The sequence below is a fragment of the Chiloscyllium punctatum genome, chromosome 11 (assembly GCF_047496795.1).
Source record: "Chiloscyllium punctatum isolate Juve2018m chromosome 11, sChiPun1.3, whole genome shotgun sequence".
Classification (NCBI taxonomy): Eukaryota; Metazoa; Chordata; class Chondrichthyes; order Orectolobiformes; family Hemiscylliidae; genus Chiloscyllium; species Chiloscyllium punctatum.
The window spans coordinates 27,925,107-27,942,278 of record NC_092749.1 but is presented as its reverse complement, the minus strand read 5'-3'; the positions used below and the strand labels follow the sequence as shown (position 1 = coordinate 27,942,278).

Sequence of the window (17,172 nt, the reverse complement as noted above, 5' to 3'; positions counted from 1 at the left end):
CGTTTTACTGATGATTATGTCTGCAGGAAGTATTTTTGGTTGTGAATCCTATTGGATCACATGGACTGTTTGGAGTTAGAGGCAATAAGGAATTTACAGGAGCTGAGGGCTGTGAAGGATGGCAGTCCCAGGAAGGGGGATAAACCAAAGATTCAGGTAGATGGGATACCTCCAGGAAAAGTAGGAGAGGGAGGCAGGGAGCGCAGGAGTCTCAAGTGACTATCCCCCTCTCAAATAAGTATCCTGCTATGGAAAATGTAGGGGGCAATTGACTCAGGGGAATGTAGCACTGACAGCTGGGTTTCTGGTACCGAGACTGGCTCAAATGTAATGAGGAGTACGTCAGGTTCCAAGCAATCGATTGTGATAGGGGACTCTCTAGTCAAAGGCACAGACTGACACTTCTGCGGCTGGCAGCAAGACATCAGAATAGTGTGTTGCCTCCCTGGTGCCAGGATCAAAGATATATCAGAGAGGGTGCAGAATATTCTCCAAGGGGAGAGGTTGCTGTACACATTGGAATTAATGACATCGGAAGAGAAAAGGATGAGACTCTAAGGAGAGAATATAGGAAATTAGGCAGGAATTTAAAAAGGAGTTTTTCAAGGGTAATAATATCTGCATTACTCCTGATGCCGTGAGCTAGTGAGGGTAGGAATAGGAGGATAGAGCAGATGAATGCATGGCTGAGGAGCTGGTGTATGGGAGAAGGATTCACATTTTTGAATCATTGGAATTTCTTTAGGGGTCGATGTAACCTGTATAAGGACAAATTAGAAACGGACTAATTTATACTGGTGGGGAGATTTGCTCGAGCTACTCGGGAAGATTTAAACTTGTAAATTGGCAGGGATTATCCAGGGAGGTAGTGAGGGAAGAGATCAGTCTGAGACTGGTAAGTTGCGAAAAGGAGCAAGTCAAATAGTCAGGGTAGGTAGGAACAAAGCAGGAAACGAGGGGGCACTGATAAATTAAACTGCATTTATTTCAATGCAAGAGGCCTAACAGGTAAAGCACATGAACTCAGGGCATAGTTGGGAACACGGGACTGCATAGCAATTCCAGAGATGTGGCTCAGGGATGGATAGGACTGGCAGGTTAATGTTGCAGGGTATAGATGCTGTAGGAAGGATAGAAAGTGGGGCAAGAGAGGAGGGGAGTGGCATTTTTGATTAGGTATAACATTAGAGCTGTACTTAGGGAGGTATTCTTGGGAATACACCCAGGGAAGTTATCCGGGGTGGAATTGAGAAATAAGAAAGGGATGATCACCTTACTGGGATTGCACTATACACACACACACAAATAGTAAACGAGAAGTTAAGAAACAAATTTGTAAGGAGATTTCAGTTATCTGTAAGAATATAGGGTGGTTATGGTAGGGGATTTTAACTTTCCAAACATGGACTGGGATTGCCATTGTGTTAAGAGCTTGGATGGAGAGGAGTTTGTTAAGTGTGTACAAGAAAATTTTCCGATTCAGTATGCCTGCAGGTGATTGAGGTGTGTCAGTGGGGGAGTGTCAATAATTCTATTAATTTTAAAATAGCTATGGAAAAAGATAGGCTGGATCTAAAAATTAAACCTCTAAATTGGAGGAAGGCCAATTTGATGGCATTAGGCAAGAACTTTCAAAAGTTATTTGGGGGCAGATGTTTACAGGTAAAAGGACAGCTGGAAAATGGAAAGCCTTCAAAATCAGATAACAATAGTCTAGAGACAGTATATTCCTGTTAGGATGAAGGGCAGGGCTAGTCAGTGTAGGGAACACTGGATGACTGGAGAAATTGAGATTTTGGTCAAGCAAAAGAAGGAAGCGTATGCCAGGTATAGACAACAAAAATCGAGTGAATCATTAGAAGGGTAGAAAAGTAGTAGGATTATACTTAAAGAGGGTGATCAGGACGCAAAAAGGGGACATGAAATAGCTTTGGCAAATAAGGTTAAAGAGAATCCAAAAGGATTCTACAGATACATTAAAGACAAAAGGGTAACTAGAGAGAGAATAGGTTCCCTTAAAGATCAGCAACGCCGCCTATGTGTGGAACTGCAGGAGAAAGGAGAGATACTAAACAAACTTTGCATCAGTGTTTACTGTGGAAAAGGATATGGAAGATAAAGAACGTGGGGACATAAAATAAATCTTGAAAAATTTCCATATTACAGAGAAGGAGGTGCTGCACAGCTTAAAACTCATAAAGATGGATAAATCCCTGCATGTATCAGGTGTACCCTAGAACTTTATGGGAAGAAGGAAAAGTGATTGCTGGGCCCTTTGCTGAGATATTCGTATCATCGATAGCTACAGATGAGGTGTTCGGTTGGCTAATGTGGTGCCACTATTTAAGAAAGGTGGTAAGGAAAAGACCAGTGAACCTAACATCAGTGGTGGGGAAGTTGTTGGAATGAATCCTGAGGGACAGGATTTACACATACTTGGAAAGGCAAGGGCTGATTAGGGACAGTCAACATGGTTTTGTGTATGGGAAATCCTATCTTACTAATTTGAGTTTTTTGAAGAAGTAACGAAGACGATTGATGAAAGCAGAGCAGTGGATGTGATCTATATGGACTTCAGTAAAGTGCTCAACAAGGTTCCTCATGGTAGGTTGGTTAGCATGGTTAGATCAGATGGAATACAGGGAGAAGTAGCTATTTGGATTCTGAGCTGGTTTGGAGGTAGCGGACAGAGGGTGGTGGTGGAGGGTGGCTTTCACACTGGAATCTTGTGGCCAGCGGTGTGTCACAAGGATTGGTGCTGGATCCACTGTTTTTTGTCATTAATATAAATGATTTGGATTTGAGTATAGGAGGTATAGTTAGCAGTTGACACCAAAATTGAAGGTGCAATGGACAGCGAAGAAGGTTACCTCAGTGTACAATGGGGTCTTGATCAGATGGGGCAATGGGCCAAGGAGTGGCAGATGGAGTTTAAGTTAGATAAGTGTGAGGTGCTGCATTTTAGAAAGGCAAATCAGGTCAGGACTTATACACTTAATCGTAAGGACTTGGGGAATGTGGCTAAACAAAGTGTCCTTGGAATGTAAGTTCATAGTTCCTTGAAAGTGAAATTGCAGGTGGATAGGATACTGATTAAGGCATTTTGTATGCTTGCTTTATTGGTCAGTGCATTGAGTATAGGAGTTGGAAGGTCATGTTGCAACTGTACAGGACATTGGTTAGGTCACTTTTGGAATACTGCATGCAATACTAGTCTCCTTTCTATAGGATGTTGTGAAACTTGAAAGGGTCCCGAAAAGATTTACAATAATGTTGCCAGGGTTGGAGAGGCTGAATAGTCTGTGGCTGTTTTCCTTGGAGCATCAGAGGCCGAGTGGTAACCTTATACAGTACAGGGTTATAAAATCATGAGGGGCATGGATAGGGTAAATAGACAAGCTCTTTTCCCTGGAGTGAGGAATTCCAAAACTAGAGGGCATAGGATTGAGGTGAGAGGGAGAATATTTAAAAGGGACCAAAGGGGCAATGTTTTCATACAGAGGGCGTGACATGTACGAATAAGCTGCCAGATGAAGTGGTGGAGACTGGTACAATTGCAACATTTAAAAGGTATCTGGACAGGTATATGAATAGAAATGGTTTGGAGGGATAACAGCCAAATAGGATCCTGGCAAATGGGACTAGATTTATTTATGATATCTGGTTGTTATGAACAAGTTGGACCAAAGGGTCTGTTCTCGTGCTTTACATCTCTGTGACTCTATGATTGTAAGTGGTGGATGTGAACACAATTTTTTAAAGACATTTGGATAAGTGCATGAATATGAAAGGTTTGGAGGGATTTCGGTCAGGAGCGGGCAGGTGGGACTAGTTTATTTGGGACTTTGTTTGGCATGGATTGGTTGGACCAAAGGGTAAGTTTCCGTGCTGTCTGACCCTATGCTCTATGACAGAGATGAGTGTAGTGCCCATCACCGAAGAGAAGGTGCTGAGGAAGTTGAAATATTTGAAGGTGGATAAATCATCCAGATCAGATAGACTAGACACCAAAGTTTTGAAGGAGATAGCTCAGGAGATTGTGGAGGTTTTGCTGATGGTCGTTCAGGAATCACTGGAATCAGGGAGGGTCTCAGAGGAAAATGGCTAATGTAACATCACTGTTTAAGAAGTGAGGGAGGCAGAAGACAGGAAACTATAGGCTGGTTTGCCTGACCATGGCCATTGATAAAAAGTTAGAGGCCACTATTAATGATGAAATTGCAGAGAACTTGAAAGTGTATGGTAAAACAGGGGTAAGTCAGCATGGCTTCTGCAATGGGAGATCAAGCCTGCAAAATCAAGCCTCAAAAGTTCTTTGAGGAAGTAACAAGCAAATCAGGCAAAGGAGAACTAGTGGATGTGTTCTATTTGGATTTCCAGAAGGCCTTTGACAAAGTGCCACACAGGAGGCTGCTAAATAAGATAAGCGCCCGTGATGTTTGGGGCAAACTACTGGCATGGATAGAGGATTCGCTGACTGGAAGAAGGCAGACAGAGGGCATAAATGAACCTTTATCAGGATAGCAAGCTGGTGACTAGTGGAGTTCCGCAGTGATCCATATTGGGAACCACAAGTATTCACGTTATAGATTAACAATCTGGATGAAGGAACTAAGGGCAATGTTACTAAGTTTGCAGATGACACAAAGATAGGTGAAGGGACAGGCAATGTTGAGAAAGTGGAGAGGCTACAAAAGGACTTAAACAAGCTAGGACAGTGACCAGAGAAGTGGCAGGTGCAATATAACGTGGCAAATTGTGAGATTATGCACCTTGGTAGGAAGAATAGAGGTGTACACAATTTTCTAAATGGGGAAAGACTTCAGAAATCTGAAGCACAAAGGGATTTGTGAGTCCCAGTTCAGGATTTTCTTCTGGGTAACATGGAGGTTCAGTTGGCAGTTAGGATGCAAATGCAATGTCAGCATTCATTTAAGAGAGCTAGAATACAAGAGCAGAAATGTACTGCTGTGGGTGTATAAGGTTCTGATCAGACTGCATTCAGAATATTGTGAGCAGTTTTGGGCCCCATATCTAAGGACGGATGTGCTGGCATTGGAGCGAAGAAAGATGAGAGGGGATTTCACATAAACTCCTAAAATACTGAAAGGTCGGGACAGAGTGCACGTAGAGAAGATATTTCCACTAGGAGAGACTAGGACCCTGGGGTCACAACCTCAGAGTGAAGGGGCAGACCTTTACAACTGAGATGTGGAGGAATTCCTTCAGCCAGAGGGTGATTAATCTGAGGAACTCATTTCTGTGGAGACCATATCTTTGAGGGCAGTTAATACAGAGATTAAGTCAGGCTCTTGATTGAGATGGGGATCAAGGGTTATGGGGAGAAGGATGAATAATGGAGTTGAGAAAGATACTGTCTATGATCTAATGGTAGAGCAGATTCAATGGGCCAAATGGCTTAATTCTACTCCCATATCTTATGGTCTAACTATACATAAAACGTTAGTGAGACTACAGTCAGAGTTCTGTTTCTGGGTTTCATATTATAGGAAGGATATTGAGGAAGTTAACACATTAAGATAGAATTCAGCAGTTTGCATTGTTCACACTGTTACAGCAATTTAATTACCAGGAAATAGGATTCAACATCAGTTGTAAAATGTAGGCTAACATTAGAGTGTATCTTTGAAGAAATTTCAGTTTTTTGGCTGTGCCTCCACTGATTGCATTCATGTCTCTAGGTAGAAGTGTAACACCAGAAACTCATCTATGTAGCATAGGCTGACATTTCAGTGCAATACTGACACAGTGTTGCATTGCTGAGGATGCCATTCTTTAGACAAGATATGAAAATAAGACCTATCAGGAGAATGTAAAAATCACAGATACCTTTGAAGAAATATAACAAAGTCCTTCTGCTATTGTGGCCATTACTACATAAACAGATAACCTGCTTGTAATCACGTATGCTGTGTGTAAACTGGCTGCCGCATTTCCCACATTCGAACAGCGACTACACTACAAAAATATTTAATTGAATGTAAAGCACTTTGGGCTGTCAAAAATGACACTACGGAAATGCAAGTTCCTTTAAGACTGAAAATCTTTTGTACAAAACATTTAAAAGTTTAATCTCACCTCTTCCAACATTCCCATTCTTAGAAGAGCAGGAAACATGTTATTAAGTGCAGCCACTATCAATGTCACTACTTGTTTGCCTCAAAGTGCAATCTGGAAAAACAATTCTGATAGAAAATTGGGTGGCAAGTCTATTTTCAGGATATTTACGTCCTTTATCAGCACAAGCTGTCCTTTAAGTACATTTTAGGAATGCAATGCTATGTAACCAGATTACTGTTAAATCACTCTTATCACTGCGTTTGCAACACACAGACAGTTCTTATCACAAGAATATTTTATGCAGAAGAGAGGTGTTAAAAAAGCAATCATCAGATGCTTGCAATGGATGGTATAGAAAGAAAATAGGTCACGAACAATATTATGCAACTTGCATGTTAAGCACTAAAATTGAACATTGATGGTTTTAAAGCAACAATTTAATGTAAAAAGTAAATTACGATATGATGCAGGCTGTTTTCTTTGAATATTTATGTTTTCAGTGGTACACTGGGACATATGGCAGTATGCAACAAGACTACACCACTAGTCTTCTATTACAGTTGAAACATTGAAAACTAAAAAAAGTACATATAACTGCTAATAACTGCAATATAATTTATCACACAAGTATGCTACAAAATGTGTCCAATTTGCCACATAGTATTCTGTTCATTATTTATGTTTTCATCATTTTTTTTAATGAACAGATTCTTCATTTATTTTAACATCATGCAACCAGGACTTAATGCAACACTGCCATTTAAACATTTAACGTAGAGTCATAGAGTCATGCAGCACAGAAACAAACCCTTTGGTCCAAACAGACCATCCCAAACAAATTCCCAAGCTAATCTAGTCCTATCTTCATCATATATAGAACTCTGTATCATTATTAGCAATATGCCAAATGTCTCTCGCTCACTGGTAATGTGACAGTGGTAATCTAATATTCACTTAATGTTCAAGTACTTTTTTGTTGTTGTTCTCATGATACCTTTGTCTGTCCTTCTTTAGATCTTCCTCTCATTCACTCCTCTAGTTACCTTTCTTTCCTCCCACTGCTCTACAGTTTTCTTCAACCTTAAAAAATGACCTCCATTGGCACTGACTTCTAAACAACAACATAATATCTTGTAAATTTTTCCATCTTCTTCTAAGTTATAGAGAAGCTATTATAACAATTTTGTTTAAGGCATAACACCACCTGCATCAATCTGTACTTCTACATTACAGACTCAATATTCTCAGCTAACTGGCAAGTCAGTGACTGAATACTATATGGTTGAAGTGCATAAGGAATATATCTATCAGTGAGGGGTTTTTTGATGGACAAAATGATATCCAGAAACAAAAATAAGATGAGATTGGACGAACACAATAATTAAACTTAAAATGTTTATAAATTGGGTCAACCAATTAAAACAAAAATAATGTTGAGTTATTTTTTCTTCTTTTAGCAGATTCTTGAAAACAGACAATTAGATAATACATATGCATATACTTATCTGATGTTTCTACTACAAACATACATGAAGGAAAGCTGATTGAATATAAGGCGAGAGAGTAATTAACAAGGATGGTGTTTTTGGAATTCAAGCATATTTCTTGAAGCTAACACATCCAGCTGTTTTTCCTTGAATACAACTATAACATTTTACCTTATGCCAATGATAATAATACTAAGTTACAGGTTACAATGGAGCAGCAATTACAATGATAAAACATGCCATTAATCCAAAATTGCTGAACCACCACCAAGAAATTATTTCTTCACCTGTCAAACTATATGTACCATTTACCAGAGCCATCAAACTATGGTTACTTTGCTAATTTTGGAATAAAAAGGTGTTGTCCCTTTCAGCAGTCTTTGTCTTGGGTCTTCTTCTAAGGTTAGGGTTTTTCTACATAAAGTATTGGAGAATGTTATGAGCCTATTAGGGTCAGACTAGCATACACAGTTATGGTAGACTCACAGTGCTGTCATTGTTTCCTCATGGGAAATCTAGGTGATGACCTAGAGTAGATTTATAACAATCTCTGCAGCTCTTGTTACTTCACAGGACAACTTCAAGTACCAACCAGTGACACAAAAACGTCCAGAGTTTATTTTAAGCAAGTCTCAACATTCAGTGCAATCAATCATACAGTGATTGATTGTGTTAGGCAAGATTGCCCACTTATTTTGATCTCTTCCCCTCTGCCCAACCCACTTCTTTAGCCACATTAATATTGCTAATGATAGAATGTTGATGTGTTGGAAGCAGAAAATCCCAAGGCATCTTTAAACATGAGACAATTGACACAACTGATCTACAATACAATTCCCACCCTGAACACTCAAAACCACCTGAAAATTGGCAGAAATTGAGAGACAAATCTGGTTAGATCTCCAGCTTTCCACTTTTAAATTTAAGGAAGGGAGAACAGATTTCATTCTAAGAGTAAAATAAATCATTTCAGCACATCATGACATATCCATGGATCCCTGAAGGTTGTAAGGTAGGTAGATAGGGTGATTAACGAGGCATATGGAGTACTTATTAGCCGAACCATGGAACGTAAGAGCAGGCAGGTTATGTTGGGACTGCATAAATTGCTGGTTAAACCACAACTGGTGTACCATGTGTGGTTCTGCTTACATTTTGGGAAGAACGCGACTTTACTAGAGAAGGTTCAGAACAGATGCTATCTGGGCTGAGGGATCTGAGCAAAGAAGAAAGATCGAATAGGTTGGGTTGTTTCTCTTGGAGCAGGAAAAATTTAGAGGGAACCTCAGAAAGGCAGATAAAATTGAAGAAGATAGATGGGTGATTAGAAAGGCACTTCTTCCATTAATAAAAGGACCAATAAGCAGCATTTAACATAAGATGTAGACTGCTAAGAGGAAGGTTGAGGAGAATTTCTTTTCACTCAGAATCATAGAATCAATACATTGCAGATAGAAGCCATTTGGCTCAGTGAGTCTGCACCAAACTTCCAAATAGCCTCCAACCAAATCATCATAACCTTGCATGAACCATAACTAATTCACCTGGCCTGCATATTCCTGGACACTATGGACATTTAACATGACCAATGCACCTAACCTATGTGTCTTTGGACTGTGGATGGAAATCAGAATGCCCAGAGGAAACCCAGTATGATAAAGGAAAACTCTGACAGACAGTAACCCAAGGCTGGAATCAAACCCAGGTCTCTGGCGCTGTCAGGGAGCAGTGGTAACCACCGAGCCATCATGCTGCCCAAGTCACCCCACAGTCTTGCCATAGGGTTTCTCCATAAGATGATGGGAATCTGGAACTCACTGCCTGAAAGAGTGGTTGATTCCAAAATTCACAAACACCTTAAGCAATAATTAAATATTCACTTGTATTGCAATAGCCTCCAAGGCAAAGAGCAAGAGCTGGAAAATAGGAATAATATAAACAGATCTTGACTGGCACAGAAATGATGGATGAAATGGCCTCCCTCACTGCTGTAAAAGACTATACCTATGAATCTAACAAAAGAAGCATTGCAACAGTGAATAATTAGAGTATGGTGAGTAGAATCACAGCGTCATAGAGACATACCCTTCGATTCAACTCATACTCATATCCTAACCTAATGTAGTTCCATTTCCCAGCAATAGATAATAGACAATAGGTGCAGGAGTAGGCCATTCTGCCCTTCGAGCCTGCACCACCATTCAATATCCATAACCCTTGATTCCAGAATCCTTGAGAGCTCTATCCAACTCTTTCTTAAATGAATCCAGAGACTGGGCCTCCACTGCCCTCTGGGGCAGAGCATTCCACACAGCCACCACTCTCTGGGTGAAGAAGTTTCTCCTCATCTCTGTCCTAAATGGTCTACCGTGTATTTTTAAGCTGTGTCCTCTGGTTCGGCACTCACCCATCAGCAGAAACATGTTTCCTGCCACCAACGTGTCCAATCCTTTAGTAATCTTATATTTTATTTGGGCACTTGCCCCAAATTCCTCTAAACACTTCCTATTCATATATCCATCCAGATGCCTTAATTATACCAGCCTCCACCACTTCCTCTGGCAGCTCATTCTGTACAAGCACTTATATTTGTGTTGCTCATAATCACCCAACGCTGCACAATAGTTTAATTTCTATAATCGTACAATGTCTTTGATTCTTGGTTCCTTCTCCAGTTTACCAAAAGGAAATGCCTCAAATTGTGCAGGGAATTTTCTTTCATGATCTATGGACAGCATCCTGCCCTACAATCCAAAACACAGTGCTACATACATTAAGCAGAATATGCCGTGGTGGTGGAGCTCCCAAAACAAGACAGCATTGGACTCAGTGCACATTCTTTGATGAACATTGTGGGAAATGCTGCTCAACAAATAGGATCTACATGCTCCAGGCTGTCATCTGCAAAAGCAGATAAATCATCTGCGTGGTTCCAAGGTCATTGTAAGAATTGAAAATTTAGAGAATGACTATTGTTCATCTTGCAGGCTGATATTCCTTTGGGTAAAAATGAATAACAATTCATCACATCCATTATAAGCCATCTACAGAAATTAAGCATTTTTTTGGTAGCTTGGAATATGTCTTAATTTGTTAATGTGCATTGCGTGCATTTCATTATTGAAACATGAGAGCAATAACTGAGACTTCAAGCTTTGGCATACTGAGATCAAGGTATCCAGATTTAGCTATATAGTACACAGCTTTTACAGATACATGTTTCTGAAAACTTAATATACTTGATTAATATAGAGAATTAGCATACTGAAACCAAACCTAAACCTTGTTTCTGATATATTATAGATATTGATACCTGACTTTGAGTTGGTTCTGTATTTTAAGTGTCCAGTATATGGTGAATGTATTTGCATGTTTTATAGGTCTGTAGAAACTAATAGTAATTTTAAATACAACATGATGGCTGATGTGCACTGATTAATATCAGATTCTAGCCTCCCTGTTAAAATAGGGTAAACAGCAATGATCTTATAAATAAAACAATATATTTCTATTGCAGTCAGCTTTCCTTTAACCTGCGCAACTCTCACTAAATATTACAAACATAGAATTGTAGGGATGTACAGCATGGAAACAGACCCTTTGGTCCAACTAGTCCATGCTGACCAGTTACCCTAACCTAATTTAGTCCCATTTGCCAGCATCTGTCCCATATCCCCCTCAACCCTTCCTATTCATATACCCATCCAGATGCCTTTTAAATGCTGCAATTTTACGAGCCTCCACCACTTCCTCTGGCAGCTCATTTCATACATGCACCACCCTTTGTGTGAAAACATTGCCCCTTACATCCCTTTTCAAGTTTTCCCACCCCTCACCCTAAACCTGCGCCATTCTAGTTCTGGACTCTTCCCCCCCCCCCCAAAACCTGGGGAAAAGACCTTGCCTATGTACCCTATCCATGCCCCTTATGATTTTATAAACCTCTATAAAAAGATCACCTCAGCCTCTCTCAATAGCTCAAGTCCTCCAACCCTGGAAATATTCTTGAAAGGGTTCAGAAAGATTTGCAAATTTTGCAACATCCTCCTGATAGAAAAGAGACCAGATTTGCAAACAATACTCTAAAAATGGCCGAACCAACATCCTGTACAGCCGCAACATGACCTCCAAAGCTCCTGTAACTCAATGCTCTGACCAATAAAGAAAAGCATACTAAATGCCTTCTCCACTATCCTAGCTACCTGCGATTCTACTTTCAAGGAACTATGAACCTGCACTCCAAGGTCTCTGTTCAACAACACTCCCTCAGACTTTAACATTAAGATGGACAAGTGCTGTCCTGATTTGCTTTTCCAAAATGTAGCACCTCACATTTAGCCAAATTAAACTCCATCTTCCACTCCTCAGCCCACTGGCCCATCTAATCAAGATCCCGTTGTAATCCAAGGTTCCTTCTTCGCTATCCACTACACCTCCATTTTGGTGTCATCTACAAACTTACTAACTGTACCTCTTATGCTCGCATCCAAATTATTTTTATATGGAAGAGTAGCAACAGAGTCACTACCAACCCTAGAAGCACACCACTGGTCACTGGCCTCCAGTCTGAATGCCAATATTCCACCATCACAGTCTGTCTTCTACCTTCAAGCCAGTTCTGTGCCCAAATAGCTAGTCCTGTCCTCATGAGAATGAGGAAATAATGAGAAATTATGAGATACATAATGAGAAAACAAGGTTTGATTCACATTACACTTTCATTCAAGGTAATTTCATCCAATTTCAACATTTTGTTGCACAGGAAACCCAAGGATGAGGACGACCAAAATCTTCATTAGCTCACACAACACGGGGCTTGCCTGATGTTTGTGTAACCCCACTGCCGTCAAGCATTGCAGCGTTGGCACTGCTGTATAGGTACAGGACATGACTAAACTTCTCGTCCAATGCAACACCACTCGGCATTCGGATTGTGCACGATTAAATACTTCTATACATTCAGTATTCCAACAAAGCTTCATAAACTTCGTAAGCGCTCTTTATAAATGACTTAAGGTGACATGGAGACACGAATGACCCGATAAAGATGAGCACGCACGACATGTCTCATCCCTGATCGGAAATACAAACACTTCACAACTCGATGTTTGGTTCTCAGTTTCATGTCAGGCTTCACACCTCGATTAATTGCGCACACTCTGGCGATAAATCAATTAGATCACTGGTTCTTGAGCGAAATTTCCGCATTTTTTAAATTGCACGGACACGTGCATTGAAAATACAACGACATGTTTCTGTGGAAAATTAACTGCATTGACCCCGTGTGTAGAACAAGGTGATCAAAGGAACCCGAGCACTGGATAAGATGGCTCATTCCCACTGGTTTGCAAAGACAAATCCTTACAGCAAAACGGGGCAACTGCATTGCTTATGAACTGAGCAATGAGCAGCAGCAGCCGCACGGTGACTGTATGCGTGTCTTACGCACGAAACATGCTCATTAGGGCAACACAGGGCACCAAATCTAAACCTTGCCTCTGTCCATCTGAGACAGTGCAGCCTTGATAACAGGGGCGCATTCCCCGACAGCTAGGAAAACAGTATCCCACCAACTCTTCTGCTCACCCCATACTACTAAGGAAGCGGGGAGGGAGGAAAACATTAATACTGTGCTAACTCCTGTCACTGGCTGCAATCAAATTGTAAGCGCCATCAATGATTGTCACATAATCCGCCCTGGGAATGCAAAGGTTCTTTAACACTTTATTTCCGCCTCTCTCCAATCACACACACAAACAAAATCAGTGAAAGCTTCCCGTTTTACTGCGAGTATAATTTCATCCGAATGAAAGCATCGCGAACAACAGCATGCAGTTGGTGTCAGCGCATCCAGTAAGTGCAGTGCAGGACTAATACCCATTGATTCAAATGCGGCTGAAATAAATCCACGCGTCCTTTTCACATGGGGGAGGGAGGTGGAGAGTGAAAGAACGAAGAACAAATTATCTAATGACACGCGAGGTGAGGGAGATAAATGAAAATAATAACGAGGTGGGGGGGTTGGAGGTTTTGGGAAAGAGGTACTTACAGTTCTTAAGAACTGAATTTCGTCTTCTCCTTCTCCCACCTCAGCCATGACTGCAGGGAGGGTGTTTTGAGGTGGAGGGGAGAGAGAAGGCAGGCGCTGCTGGTTGCCTACCCCCCTGGATGATGGGCTCTTTTTACAGAAGAACTGCAAATCCTCCTGGCTCTCCCCTCTCTCTCTCTCTCTGTCTGTCTGTCTCCCGCGCGCGTCTCCGCTCGGGGATTCCGCGAGCGCGAGCCTGTGGGGGTGTCGGGGAGGAGGAGGAGGAGGGTGCGGTGGCGCGCGCCGTCAAGATGCTCGCGCCCGCGCCGTAGCGGACCCAGATTCAATGATGTTTTTTTATTGCCCGAGAAGAAACTGTGCGGATGCTGGAAATCAGAAATTGCTGGAAAAGCTCAGGCTGCGATCTGTGTCTGTGTGGGGTGGAGGGAGAGAGAGAGATAAAACAGAGTGACCCTTCCTCAGAATCCCAGTCCTGAAAACAAAAATCATTGACAAAAAAAAAGAGAAATTGCTGGAAAAGCTCAGTCTGCAATCTGTGTGTGGGCGGGGGGGGGGGGGAAGAGAGAGAGAAAGGAAAGTGACCCTTCCTCAGAACTCAAGTCCTGCCGAGTTTTTCCAGCAATTTTTCTTTTTTTGTCAATGATTATTTTTGTCTCTCTCTCTCTCTCACACTCGCTTTCCTCTTGAAAAACTTCACAAACCCTAGCGACGGCGGAGAGAGAGCGTCGATTATTTAATGGGGGGCGGGGGGAGTGTGTGTGTCAAAACAAAAACTTAGGAAGAGGTGCAGACGAGCTACGTGCATCCGCTTAAATTGTGAGCAATATTGTATGTGTCGTTAATTTTCCATGAGTCCCGTTGTAAAATATCCTAATCCCTCCCCCCAAGCCTTAAATAAACCGTGATAAATATAAGCATTTTGTTGGAATTATGTTTTCTTTTGATCATGCTGGAGAATAAGAAAGAAGGGCTTGTATTTATACAGCACCTTTTTTGGATCACAGCTCGCTCGCCCCAAAATGACGTAAGTGCCAATGAAGTACTCTTCTCTAGCATTGCGACTGCTGTACAAAATACAAGCATTTGTGTACCGCCCGCAATGTGTTAATAACTAGATAACTTGCGATGAAAGATGTTAATTGGAAGATAAATATTAGCCTTCTTGAACATAGTGCCCCTCTGTCTTATAAGGGCACACAAAATCTTAGTTTAACAACTCTCCTGAAAGCTGGTAGATCTGGCAGTGCAGCACTTCATCAGTGTCACCCTTGTTCCTTGCGTTCAACTCTTGGAATAGGATCCTCTTCTGACTTTAAGTCAACAGTGATACCAAATAGGTGAAGGTGAAGACTGCAGATGCCGGAGAGTCAGAGTCAAAAAATGTGGCGCTGAAAAAGCACAGCAGGTCTGGCAGCATCTGAGGAGCAGGAGAGTCGACATTTCGGGCCTAAACAAATAGGTGTCAAAATTAGAGTGGTGCTAGACAAGCACAGAAGGTCAGGCAGCATCCGAGGAGCAGGAAAATCCTTCATCAGGGCTTTTGTCTGAAACGTCGATTTTCCTGCTCCTCAGATGCTGCCTGACCTTCTGTGCTTTTCTAGCACCACTCTAATTTTGACACCTATTTGTTTAGGCTCGAAATGTCAACTCTCCTGCTCCTCAGATGCTGCCAGACCTTCTGTGCTTTTTCAGCACCATTCCAATCTTGATTCTAATCTCCAGCATCTGCAGTACCGATTTCCGCCCCATAACCAAATAGGTGACAATCATAAATCATTTCAAGAATAAGGGGACGGCACAGTGGTTCAGTGACTAGCACTGCTGCCTTACAGCATCAAGGTGTCAGATTTAATTCCAGCCTCAGGTGACTGTCTGTGTGGAGGTTACACATTCTCCTGTGTCTGTGTGGGTTTCCTGCCGCAATCCAAAGATGTGTCGGTCAGGTGAATTAGCCACATTAAATTGCCCATAGTGTTAGGTGCAATAGTCAGAGGGAAATGAGACTGGGCGGGTTACTCTTTGGAGGGTTGATGTGGACTTGTTGGGCCAAAGGACCTTTTTCCACACTTAGGGAATCTAATCATTTGTTTAAAATAAAAGATTGGCAGAGTAGATGAAAGTTGGTAATGTATAAATTTAATCCAGACTTTCTTTCCCACATTTTATTTCTCTTCCTACCCTGACTTGATGCTGAAATCACCAACTGTAATTCACCCCTGCTATGATTGAGCCCTTCTGCTGTTTTGTTTTACTATCCTTAAAGATCGCTAACAAAGGAGAAACTGTTGGTTAGTCTGTTTATTTCAATATCAGAGCCCTGCCTCCCTCACTGCACAATAATCAAATCATACTTTCAGCAACTCAGTAAGCAAAGAAATTTATGCGGAAGATCACATAGACTAGTCTAATTGACAGCAGATGTAAATAAATGCCCTGCTGAAATACAGTCTGACATACAAACAGCTGATGATGGTGGTGGCAAATGCTTTCTTGTAAGGAGGAGGTGGAGTAAGAAAACAAATGCTTTTTTTAACATTGGAAGCTGAGATAACATGTAAATTAATTGTTCAGAAATGCTAATTAGTATTTTCTATTGTTTCAGCTTTTCATGTTCTTTTCCCTTTAAAAATTGATAAAAATTAAGGTGCTGTAGGAATGAATAATGATAATACATATCACAGCAAGGAGAATATCGTATCATCAGACTGCTAAGCAAAACCCTTTATGACATTATGCTGAAAATAAGGCCATACCTTACTGACATTTGGAATTTAAAATAAATCAATCTGGTTATGAAAATCAAGAATCATATCTAGGGGATTTCATGCTTTTTAAACAGGTAAGGAGCTACTGCCCATTGCAGACATATGTCAGTGTGTTGCATTGAACATAAAATGTTTCTGGGTTTTATAGTCACGAATCGATATTGAGTTTTCATTAGACATGGGGAGATATAATCTTTCAGCTTATATATAATTTACCCTCAATATTTTTTATAATGGATGTCTTTCCCATGGGAACTTGAAGTAACTTGAATAAAATATAGTAAAAGGGATGCTTACTTCCTTATTGTTATTTTTAAGAATCATAAAATTCCTAAGAATTTGTGTCAGTAATCTGCAGCCACTTTACCATATTTCCGAATGCTTATGTTCGAACATTGCCAAAGCAAGACTGAGTAAGCGGAATCAGAAGCCACAGGTATTTAGTGGCACAATGCAGTAAGTGCAGCTTGCTGGAGAATCAGACTAGTCTTGCATACCTCCTAGTGGCTGGCTGAAAACTAGCATTAGCAAATGGAACCAGCACAGTTGCTAGCTGCCTTACGTAGGAAATAGTGCATGAGACTAGATGATCTTGTTAAGGTAAGGGGCACAACAGAATGAAGCAAAAAAAGATAACGTTGTTGTGGATGCACAGGCTCAAAGTTCAAACCCCACTGCTCCTGAGTTCCTGGTCCAAAGAGCAGGTTAGTGATGTAAAAAACAGAAAGAACTGCAGGTGCTGTAATTTAGAAACAAAACAGAAGTTGCTGGAAAAGCTTAGCAGGTCTCG

General features: G+C 41.1%; 1 protein-coding gene across 2 annotated transcripts in view; it reads right to left on the bottom strand.

Moving 5' to 3' along the window:
- Window positions 1-13,807, bottom strand: part of ryr2a (ryanodine receptor 2a (cardiac)) — a 758,045-nt gene extending 744,238 nt beyond the window's left edge. For both annotated transcript variants that reach the window (XM_072580564.1, XM_072580565.1), the window contains exon 1: window positions 13,618-13,807. In XM_072580564.1, coding sequence (XP_072436665.1) covers window positions 13,618-13,665 — 48 coding nt within the window. In that variant the 5' untranslated portion in view covers window positions 13,666-13,807. The remainder of the gene's footprint in view (window positions 1-13,617) is intronic.
- Window positions 13,808-17,172: the final 3,365 nt, after the last annotated feature.